Source organism: Leptodactylus fuscus, chromosome 1, assembly GCF_031893055.1.
Source record: "Leptodactylus fuscus isolate aLepFus1 chromosome 1, aLepFus1.hap2, whole genome shotgun sequence".
NCBI lineage: Eukaryota > Metazoa > Chordata > Amphibia > Anura > Leptodactylidae > Leptodactylus > Leptodactylus fuscus.
The window spans coordinates 218,227,560-218,239,968 of record NC_134265.1 but is presented as its reverse complement, the minus strand read 5'-3'; the positions used below and the strand labels follow the sequence as shown (position 1 = coordinate 218,239,968).

The 12,409-nt window shown below is 40.1% G+C and overlaps 1 protein-coding gene across 5 annotated transcripts in view; it reads right to left on the bottom strand.

Moving 5' to 3' along the window:
* Positions 1-861: 861 nt before the first annotated feature.
* Positions 862-12,409, bottom strand: part of PDE4C (phosphodiesterase 4C) — a 259,677-nt gene continuing 248,129 nt past the window's right edge. For all 5 annotated transcript variants that reach the window (XM_075283034.1, XM_075283053.1, XM_075283043.1 and 2 more), the window contains one exon: positions 862-6,120. In XM_075283034.1, coding sequence (XP_075139135.1) covers positions 5,539-6,120 — 582 coding nt within the window. In that variant the 3' untranslated portion in view covers positions 862-5,538. The remainder of the gene's footprint in view (positions 6,121-12,409) is intronic.

The window sequence follows — 12,409 nt, the reverse complement described above, 5'->3', positions numbered from 1 at the left end:
ACTAATTAAGTTTATCTATTTGAACATTAAATATCTTGTCTTTGTTGTGTATTCAATTGAATGTAGGTTGAAAAAAATTTGCAAATCATCGTATTCTGGTTTTTAACTGCCACAACGTGCCAGCTTCATTGGAATTGGGTTTGTATATAGATATACTGTAGTTGCCTCTGATACAGAGGTATCAATTAGGGTGGGGAAACAGTCTGATGCCCGGTTCACATTAGCGTTCAGCTTCCGTCGAACGCTAATGTGAACCGGGCATCAGACTGTTTCCCCACCCTAATTGATACCTCTGTATCAATTAGGGTGGGGAAACGAACAGAATACCAATGCAAATGCAAGCGCTGTGCAGTTAAGCACATGGACCCTATAGACTATACTGGGATCTGTGTGCTTGCTGCGCACTGCCCGCACAAGATTTTTTTTCAAATACTTTTTATAGTATTTAAAACTTCATTTTTACTTAAATTTTTTTTCTTTTATGCTGTCTCACTACGGGATCGGGGGTTCCAACAACCCTTTGATACTCATGTGATTATTGAAAGCTGTATCTAAGGGGTTACCAGCTGTGATCAGACCCCTTTCTGACCAAGGATGTTACAAGTGGGTGTCAGCTGTTACAGCTATCACAGGCTGTCCATGATGCTCCATGTACATGAAAATCGTCAAGATGTGGAAATCCTTTGCCAAATATGATATACTATTGCATTGTGTGAGGAAGGGGTTAAATAAAGTGCATTACATTTTGATTTACAACCACAAGTGCTAGTAAATGAGACGGTCTAAAACGTTAGTGAACATTTAATAGATACTCACATGCCACTATATAATGGATATTTCCTTGAAATGAAATTCACTGACAAAAAGATAAAGTTTTTTTTATTAAGAAAAATAAAACAAATATGGTTTGTGATAATTCTAAAAGAGACATGCGCCTGGATTTATAAAAGGGTATCCTATAATTGAAACCTCTTAAAGAGAAACCCAACAGGAAGTTCCACCTATTAGTGTCCTTTCATGAATCCTGGCCTGCCAGACTATAACTAACAACTGTTCACTATTGCAGCAGTAATGAATGGCACATTTTTCTCCTTCTCCACTACAGTCCACTATGGCTTCCCTATCTGATCAACTGATCCCAACCGAAATACTGCTGTGAAGAACTGCTTCTTTTGGGTGTCACAGGCATCTTTTGGAACATAAATTATATTTACAACAATACAGCTGAAGTTGGAAAATATTATGGCCTTTTCTGTAAAAGTGTAGTGTCGAATAACCAAAAACCTTCAGCATTGTACAGGGATTATCATATTATGACAGCCCCATTCCTTCACCAGTGCTCTTGCACCAGCCTGTTCATCTATTATATAGGCAATGGCATGCTATGCAATACTATATGGCCAACTGAATAATGCTTACAAGATAAGGGATACCTAGACTTTCAAACATTTGATTTTCTGCCAGCCATTGTTCTGTTAATAAATTCTGCAATATACTTTACTAATGTATATATTAGCTCCTTTCTGTGAATTCCTACGCTAAAATTCACTTTCTGCCCATTGTTATGAAGCATTGGAAATCCGTACTGCTTGTGAGGGAGAATGGGGGAGTACGGCTGTAATACAGAGAATCTAAGGCTGGAAGGGGAAGAGACTCACTTTAAACACTTCTTTCTTGTATTGTAATATAGGAAGGTCACAGCACCATAGAATCTTCAGATATATACAGAAGCACAGTTCTATCTGTTATACTGCCTGAGGTATAAGCATTTGAAGTGAACCTTCTCCCTCAGCCTTAGCTTCCCTGTATTTCACCCATACTACCTGTCAGAAGCAGTGAGGTTTTCTAATGCTAATATAGAAACAGGAGTAAAAAAGTGCAGTTCAGCACAGGATTTCATGGAAAGAAACAAGTCCATCAATAAATGAATGTATGTTTCTCACAACAGACTAATATCGCAGATAAAACCTATTAATGGCATAAATGTTGGTAGAAAATCCAAAACTGTTCAAAAATGTAGGTACACTTTAATTCATGGTACAGCTTCTTTAAGGGGAGCCTATCAGTGGGGGTATGGGAGATGCTGGTACATTAGACACCCCAAATTTGAGGACATCTATTTGGAAGTGACCTCACATGATTAATGAAGTCATGGCGTACACTTTACAGGGCAGACAACTGGGGTGTACATTCACATTGCAATCCCTTCTAGGATTGTTATTACCTGTTATTTTCTGCTTTCTTGGGTGGGGATTTCGTATGAAGAAACCGAAGTGCATCTCAGTTTTGTTTTTTCAAAACTTATTACTTTGTAGTAGTGTTTTATAGTAATGCCTGAAAAGCAGAGCAGCCTATGTGATGACTTTTCAAAAGATGCCTTTAAAAGGGAGTCCCACAGATAGATAGCTTGGGGTCACCTGAATTGAGTGGTATTTCCTCTTAGGGTATCAGTGCCACCCATGCTGGATATTGTTGCTTTTGTCAACATGCAAGTGATCACTTTAAGGCAACAAGGGCTTTGCCAGTTTCCTCTTTGAAGCAACCGCAACATCATCATTGCCCCAAAGAGATAATTTGTATATTGACAAAAATGTGATACCTCAGCAACAGAGGCATTGATTCACAAGGGGAAAACACCATTTGTTTGAGGAGACCATAATCTATCTCTTGTGGTTCTACTGACAGACTCCCTGTAACACCCACTGCAGCCTTTCACATCCATCCAATGTCCTGTGCCTCTTAGGCATCATGTCGCTGATGTTGCTGAGAAGTGCAAGATTATAGTAATGCAGCATTTTGAGTGCAAATCACAGTAAGGTTAGATCAGAGACAAGAGAAGTGTGCACAAAATTGTGGCTTTGTTCAAAACTATTGTGAACTACAAATACATTAAAATAAAGTGAAACTTTAGCACAATAAATTAAATAAGTCCATATTCCTCCTGAGAGTATTCCTGTTTCTCAACCCAAATGGAACACTGAGAACACTTGTAACTTGGCAAATCATCCCTTTCTTGGCAAATGTGGGCTCCATCCATTTTAAGATAACAGCAACATTACACACAACAGATGACAACTTACATACCGCAAAACAAAATATGTTGCAAAGTCAATGGGAGATGAGGGTTTCTTTTTTTTTTTATAGCAGGTTGTGTGCAGTGACAAGCAATAACCCTATCCAGGGCAGCAGACATGACGTGAGGAGGCGTTACGAAACTGTCTTGAGGATAAAAACTGCCCACAGCAACCAATCACAGCACAGCTTTCATATTATATTCTGCTCCTGAAATATTAAAGCTGCTCTGTGATTGGTTGCTGTGGCCAAAGGCAGTTTTATAAATAGGCCTGTGTGCATGGCAGTCGTGGATCTAAAGAGTTTCTGCTGAAACCACTTGTGAAACATTTGGGTTAAGAAAGGATGAACACCAGTCAGCTGTCTGCTACACATGAATATATCAGAACACACAGCATTCCTACCATACCCTGAGCTTCAGAATGGTTGGCGTTGCTATAGGCGCCTGTTCTCACCACATTCCAATATCAGAAAGGTTTTTTAACATTGCACAAGTAAAGCCAAAGACCCATGTTATACATGTTATTCTTAGAGGCATTGTAAAGTTTAACTTGTACGTTCTAACACATGCACACCAGGATTACTCCTAGCTTTACAGACAGATGACAGTCAGCAATGTCTTAAGTTTTGTAGTGACAGGAAAATTGCCCTGAATGCCTAACAATCGCATATAAGGTCATTTCATGAAAGGATTTAATACTGCTTTCTACCGCAGTCTTACTTTCTATCCTCATAGGCTAAGGCTGGATTCATACTACCGTTGAATTACATTGTGAAGATGTCTGTTTAAAAAAAAAACAACAAAAAAACGCTTCAGATACCTTTCATAACAGAGATTAACGGACACTAACTGATGTGCATCATTAGTGTCCGTTTTTTTTTTTTTTTTATACTGTCTGTGTTTGGTTTGTTTCTGCTTTCTGAGCATGTGCAGAAAAAAAAATAAGGGACACAAAATAACAGACAGTGATCAATTACTGTCCATTTTAAGTCAGTTGCCCATAGACTTCAATGTTAAAAAAAAAATAATTATGGACACTTGCCATCCTTTTTTACTAACGGACACAAAAGTCCTGCATGTAGGATTTTTTTTATCGGCTGGAAAAAAACATACTTGGGTGTAAACGGACACAATGTAAAATCCCATTGAAACGAATGGAAATTTTAACAGATTTCTGACAGTTCAGCTAGCGTCCGCCGCTAAAATCTTGTAATGGACAATAGCAACGGATACTGCTGACGGTCACCAACGATAGCGTGAACGCCCCCTTACAGTGTTGTGTGGTTGTAATAACATGCATGGTATTGTGTACATGCTGGTCTCTCTTTCTTAGGTCTTAGTTTTCCTTGTGCAGACTAACAGATTGGCATAGGGATGCAGTATGCAGGTTTAGCTCTCTCAAGGAGAAAAAAAAAAAATCTCTTCACTTTTTTGTGGAGATAACTGCCCTTTGTTTTTTTTTACTTTTGGAGATTACTTGTTTGGCTAATATCTTTGTTACAAGTCTCAGGGTAAGCCACTGACTTGTAGGGTAGTTACCACCAACTAGAGAGATGGTTCTGTCTTTCTTCTGGAGAGAGCTAATCTGCATTTCCCTTTTTACACACACATCCAACACTCCCATTCAGAAACAGATGTACAAAACAATCCCATGTTTGTAGAGGAGCAGGGAAAAGAATCTACATCATACTGCCACAACAGACGTAGATATATTTTAGCCTCCATATTGAGCCTTCTAATGCTTTAGGGGTAATGCTGAGGCATATTTAGATTACTGATTCTTCCCTGTCTGTATTGAGAGTCACCTATTTAAGGGGTGGTAGAGAATAAACTTTTCAATACTTATACCCATTACTTGTTCTCATTGTTCAAAGCAGCTTCATACAGAAGCTTTGAGAGCTGAATTTTTTCCTGGCATGATGGCAAGGAGAAAACTATAACTGAAATACAATATGCAAGCTCCTGACATTCCAAATGATAGTTCTACCCATTTACATTGGCATTTGTTTTCTCTATTCATGGAATAACATTTTACAACATGACAGATCTTCAGACAGCATTGCACTGGCACATGAAGTTCACCAGCAGCTAGTGAGCTTCAGGGAGCAGATGCCCACTGTACGGTATGTAAACTCTTAGAAATGTTTAATACTGCAAATATTTTAGCTATAGTTTCCCCTTGACCTCCTTTCAACCAGAAAAAAAATAATCCACTAAAATCTTAGAGACTGGAAATCTTTGCCTCCCTGATAAAATTAAAACGAAACAGAACCAAATGACATTTCTCCATGCTCTCCCATGCAGTTTCTCTGATATTGCCGACATTGTTTCTTCTGATATCAGTTCATTCCTTTTTTTTTATGTTTTAAATCCTTTTTTTCATAAAAATGCATCCCTTCTCCAAAAAATAAAATGCAAAGTGTGCGTGAATAAAAATAAAAACATAGTGATGTGACAATTTGGCATTACGTTCCTAATGGAAGATATGTGATGTTTCCCTCTTGGTCCAAACAGACTTCAGCTTGGCTTGTGGTCTCCTGCTTTGCTGTGTTAGTAGAAGAAACCCTCCTAGTGTCTGTTTGTAGTAGCGTCCTTCCACCTGCTAATTTCAGGTTATCAAAGTTCAATACTTTTTTCTGCTTGGTGAGAGTGTTCTTGGATGGGAGTTGTAAGCGATCCAGCAGGTTGGACACACTACTGCATTTGTCTAGTGGAGATGGCTGATCTGCTTCATCACTGACCTGGGCTGAATCATCAGTGACCTGAGTTTTTGAGTCACTGTTTTCCTCATCAACAGGACTCTCTTCCTGCTCTGTGTCTGACTCTCCTTCTTCCTCCAGTGTTAGTTCAAACTGAAATTTGTCTCCAGCTGTGCTCCCCCGCTCATGGTCTTGTTCTTCTGGTGGAGGGGATGGACTTTGGGGGATCATACTTTGATACCATTCTCTATTGTCCTCTAATGTGTCCAATATTTCTTGCGCATCTGGGTGTACCAAGTCAGCCCAAGTCTCCCACAGAGGGTGCACAATGTAGTCAATGAAACCAACCTGCAGAGATAAATGATACAAATGTGAAGGCTAGCTATTTTTGGTATACTCACAGTCTCAGCTGACATGAGGATTTGAACAGACATATTGCACACGGTGTAGCATTCTGCCATGGAAGAGAGACTCACCAAAATGATTAGATTTCAAAAACAAAAATTTTCATAGTGAGCATTGTGTTTAGGATAAGGAGCCAAATCTTCATAGGAAATTTGTAGCTTTGGGCTACTGCCATGAAAACCTATAACTGCGTAGAATTCCAACTTTAACACAGGGGAGCTGGGACAATGTAAGAATGATTAACCAGGAGTCATGATGGATAAGTCGAAAATGAAATGTAGTAAAATAGATTATTGCCAATCCTAATGAATTGTACTAGGTTATTCAAGGATTTTTTCTCCACTAAATATAATATTACTGTGCTTTTATTCTGTGCTAGTCTGGCAGACAAAGATTTTAAGCCATGAAAAAAATTATCCACCCTTAGGCTAAGGCATTACGGGGCGGAAATGCTGCTTTTCTGTTGCGTCCTTTTGAGTCAAAGCTAGGAGTGAATTGAGCAGAAGGTAGAAGTATAAGAACTTTTTATACATCTCCCATTCCTTTTGTAGCCAGTCTTGGCGCTGGCAAAAAAAAATAAAAATAAAAAATGCAGTAAAACCTGCAACAAAAAAAGCTGCATTTCCGCAACGTGGGGCTTTAGGCCGGGGCCCCACAGGTCGGAAATGCTGCGATTTGCAAAATCGTAGCGTATTACAGTAACTGCAAAGTGGATGGGATTCTCTGCAAACTTTCTGTTTAATGCTCTGCGGGAAGAACTATGATATGTTGCCGCCGTGGTTTTTTCCTCAGCTATAAAGCCTTTGCCTTACACTGCTTTTTCATACTGATTATATCCAGTGGATCTGTCAAGGTCTAACATCAAGATCCTAAACAGATCACCTGTTCAGTAGCCTCCAGGGTCAGTGGACGGAGTATGCGCAGTGTGGCTCCTATTCAAGTAAAAGGACCAGCACAACAGCCTCTTCTACAGCATTGCAGTTGTTTCAGGATATTGCAGTGCTTTCCTTATCCATTAGCAGCTTCTGGCACCTGGAGGCCTCTAGATCAGCTGATCTGTACAGGGTCCGGGTGTTGAACCCCAACGGATCACATACTGATGACCTGTCCAGTGAACACACTAACCATATGAAAAATGGGTTAGGTCCAGAAAAGCCCTTTAACAGTAAAACAATAAATGGACAAAAATAAAAACCAAAAAAAACCCCAATCATTATTCTGGTATAATGTGTTGGTATATACATATATGCAACAGATATAGACTTATTTGTATTATACTGTGTTGGAGGAACTTATAGCTTCCGGACACTAGATGGCGATGTTATTATTGTTATGTGCTGAATACATGTAATGATATGCTATGGAGACTTGTCTGTATCTCAAAATGCTGCATCTATCTATGGTAGTCCTTTCCAGTGTATTCCTTGTTATATTGCTGTATAGACATGCTGTATGTTACCTCATGTTCTGAGAAGTAAACTGAAGATTAACCCATATAATCTACTCTGAAGCTTTCTTCTGCGACTGCACTCTGCAACATAATGATGGTACACACTTCAAACACTCCTAAAAACATAGATGCTTTGTGCCCACGTGCAGATGTCATTTACCTGCCTTATAATAAGAGATGGTGATAAAACCAAGCATAGGCAATACATGGCCATTCCCAACAATTGGCCTGTGTCAGGGTAGTGCCAAATTGTGAACGCAGCAGCTGCACTATAGACTGGGACCACAGTTACTTTCATATACAAGTAAAATACTAATCAATTATGGGTAGTTTTTATCACTGGCCACATGGTAACATAAAAATTATGCACCAGTAATGAGAAAAAGCCCATCAGTCTTTCACTTATAAATGAGGGCACAGGCCGCTCTAGCCAGAAGGCAACTATATTGTGGTGTGAAGCTTCATGTGGCAGTACCCTAAATGTGTCTGAAAAACATTTGTTTGTCCAACGTTGACCTATAACGGGTCACCAACTTCCAGCATCTGTGCTGGACTTGCCACTTCAGGCATATATACTGGCGCAGGGCTCTATCTGTCGCTTTAACCCTTAAAAACATGGACCCATTATTCAAATCTGACATGTCCCTTTATGTGGCAATAACTTTGAGACCCTTAAATAATTTTGAGATTAGGGGGCGTTCACACTACCGTCATTGTCCGACAGGTAGTGTCCGCTGCTAATGTCCGTTCAAAATCTCGTACGGACATTAGCAGAGGACACTAGCTGTGTCCGTGACACTTTTCATTCATTTAAATGGTGATCGGGTGCGTTCTTTTGCACTCCATGCCTGTCCTTAACTGTCCATTTGTAAAGATATCCGACTTTTCAAGCGGACAGAAAAACCCAACATGTAGGTTTTTTCTGTCCGCTTGAAAAGTCGGAAATCTTTACAAACGGACACTTAAAGGAGTTGTCCCATCACAAGGATCCTACCTATACTGCTTGTTAATGTGGATGTAAGACTTTTCCTAAATACATTGCTTCAGCAAAACTGCTTTGTTTGTCCACTATCTTACTTTATTCAATTCATTGTGGCCACAGCCCTGACTTATCTGCTCAAAAGTCAAGTGATGTATCTGCTGCTCTCAGGGGGAGGGAGGAGGGGCTAAGTGCAGGGAGCGAGCCTGTGTATCTAGCTATTCCTGTGTCTACACCATGTGACCTAGCTTCCTGTTAGCAGATAGAGGAGAGGAGCGGCTTTCATTTCTTCTGTTCTCCCAGTTATCAGGCTAGCTAATTCAATTGTGTTCATTATGGCAGAGATAGGCAGTGTCTGTATGTAACACAGAATGGAGTTGCTGCTGCCTGTACTTCATAGTCCAATATGGGTGGGCGGAGCTACACATGAATTTGGGGGTGGAGCTAAACGGCAGGTTGCATGTGAAACCCCGCCCACCAAATGATGCAAGAAACCAGGAAGAAAGAAGATTTTACAGCAGTGAAAACTGGCGAGTATGCGACGTGGGAATACCCCTTTAAGAACAGGCACGGAGTGTAAAACAACGCACTCGATCGCCATTTAAATGATTGAAAAGTGTCACGGACACAGCTAGTGTCCGCTGCTAATGTCCGTGCGAGATTTTGAACGGACATTAGCAGCGGACACTACCTGTCGGACAATGACGGTAGTGTGAACGCCCCCATACTTTCTTGAGATACATTTTATTTCAATGTTAGTGGTAAACATTTATCAATATTTCTTGCATTTATTTATGCAAAATAGGAAATTTCATGGAAATTTGGAAAAATGTGTAATTTTCAAAATGTCAAATGCTCTGCTTTTCAGACAGATAGTCATACCATCCAAACACATTAATAAATATTATCTACCATGTCTCTGCTTTATATTGGCATCACCTTTTAATAGCCCTATAATTTATTTTGGACATTTTAAAGCTTACAAGTCTAACTGTAATTTTCCAGAATTACAAGAAAATTTTCCTTAAGAGACCACTTAAGTTCAGAAGGGAAATTTAAGGGCCTATATATTTAAAAAAAAACAAAAAAAAAAACAAATCACCCCATTTTCAAAACTGCTCCCCTCAAACAATTCAAAACACCATTTGGGAAGTTTAATCTTTAAGCATATTGAAAGAATGAACACAATATGGAGGTGAAATTTAGACATTTAATTGTTTTTCAATAATACATTCATCTTTTGCACAAATTGCAGCATGCGGAAGGGAAGAAGCGCCACTGGAGATAGGCAAAGCAGATTTTGCTGGAATAATTTCTAAGTATTCCCCCTCTGATCATATCCTTATCACAATCATTACTTTCGCTCCTTCACAGGACACACTTACCCATTATACATATAGGAATTTACGACCTATTAACACCCAGCACCTGTCAGATACTCTACAGTCCTCACTGTACCCCATCTCTTCACTCTCCTGTTCCAATCTGGCTGCCAGTCAAAGTACACTGGATAAAGTAGTTCCCTCTCCTCTCTAAAATTTTGACGCAGGAGGCAGCAACTCTGGCACATGCTATAGACCTGCTAATTTAACAATGAAACCACTGTGGGGTGTCTATAAATCATTGAAATAATTTTATTAACTGTTTCTGGGGGGCAATTGAAAAATAAAATTTCTGGCAATTCTGGCATTGCTTTCTAACATTTAAATTCTATTTTCTCTTTGGCATACAACATAAATACTATCTGACGCTAGGTTCACACCTAAGTTCAGCACTCCGTTCTGTGCTTTCCGTCTTCTGCATGCCAGAAGACGCAAAGCACAGACCGGGTCCGGCCGTGAGCGGCGGTGAGCGTTTTATGCTCTCCACCGCGAAACCGGATTTTTTAATCCGGACACAGAGTACTGCATGTCCGACTCTGTGTCTGGATTATAAAACCCGGTTTCGCGGCAGAGAGCATAAAACGCTCACCACCGCTCACGGTGGGACAGCTTTCTCACCCATTCAAATGAATGGGTGAGAAAGTCTCCTGCAGGTTTCCGTCTCCTGCCTCTGTTTTATGCAGGAAACGGAAACCTGCAGAACGGAGACCACAACGCAGATGTGAACGAGCCCTTACTTTTATTATATAGGTACGATACTGGTGATCCCTAATTTATATAGCTTTTTCTTAATAGTTAAATTTGCAGGATAATAATTAAAAAAAAATCTATTGTTTTTGCATTGCAACCTTCTGAGGGGCATAACATTTTTATATTGAAGGAGCTGATTGAGTGCTTATTTTGTGAGGGATAAGCTGTGCTATTATTGGTACAGTTTTGGGCTATATATGACTTTTTTTAAAACACTTTTTGTTTCAAATTTTGGCAAGATGCCTTAAAAAATTTTTTTTTAAAAAAAGTACCTCCTGGCCTTTTTTTTATTATGTTTTTTTGCTACGTTCATTGAAGATATCAAATGTGTGTTTTATACAGCGTTTCTATATCGCTCCCTAGTCACCCTTCGAACTCCCCACGAAAAGATCGCAGGTTCCGAGGGGTTGCCGCAATGTGCAAATTAATTTATTTTGGTCAGTTTACTTTTCCCCAAAAAATAACAATAAAAAATTATCAAAAAGTCATACATCCCAAACATTGGTACCAATGGAAAGTACAACTTGTCCCATAAATATAGAGCCCTGACACATCTCCATCAACAGAACAATAAAAAAAAGTTATAGGTGTCAGAATACTGTGACCCCAGGAAAATTGTTCATTTCCAAAATATGATCTTTTATTTTTAAAATCGGTAAAAGGTAATAAAAACCATGGTTTTTATGATATCAATGTAATCATAATGACCCGCCAGACAAAGCTGCCATGTCATTCTTAGTGCAGAGTGAACACCGTAAAAACAAAATGCAAAAAATTACGATAGAATTGTGTATTATTTCAAATGGACCCCAAAAAAGTACCGTATTTTTCGGATTATAAGACGCACTTTTTTTCCCCAAAATTTTGGGGGAAAAGAAGGGTGCGTCTTATAGTCCGAATGTGGCGCCTGGCACCCGCCGTAATAGAGAGGCGGATGCCGGCAAGGGATAGACGCCGGGGCCTGAGACATCGCTGCGCTCCTCTGCCCTGCATGAAGCCAGCAGTGGCGATGCTATTCCGCTCCTCCGTCCCCCCGCCGCTGGCTTCATGCAGGGCAGAGGAGCGCAGCGATGTCTCAGGCCCCGGCACCTGTGATGGCGTCTATCCCTCGCCGGCATCCGCCTCTCTAGTACAGCGGATGCCGGGTCTGTATCGGCGGCCCCTTCTCCCCCGGGGCCGGTCCCCACCGGCCCCATACCTGTGAAGTTGCAGGCCGGCTCCTGCGCGGCGATATCGCAAGAGCTGACCTGTTCGGGTGACAGCCGGGAGCCTAATGAAGGCCCCCAGGCCTGTCACTGCTATATTAGTATTGCGGCTGGGTCTATGACCAGCCGTAATACTAATAGACAGAATGTCCCATAGATGGCAATACAGTTGTATTGCCGTCTATGGGACTTGCAATCAAGTGACCGCAGGTTCAAGCCCCCGGGGGGGAATAAAATAGTAAAAAAAAAACAAAAACAAAAAAAAACTTTAAAAATATATAATAAAAATGTGAAATAAATAAAAGTTCTAAATCACCTCCTGTCCCTAGAATATATATATAAAAGTAGAAAATCATATATCATAAACCACTGGGTTTTTTTTCAATACAAGGTGATCTAAGCAATAGATAGTCCCCAAAATGGTATAACTAAAAAGTACTTCTGGCCCCGCAAAAAAAACCACTAT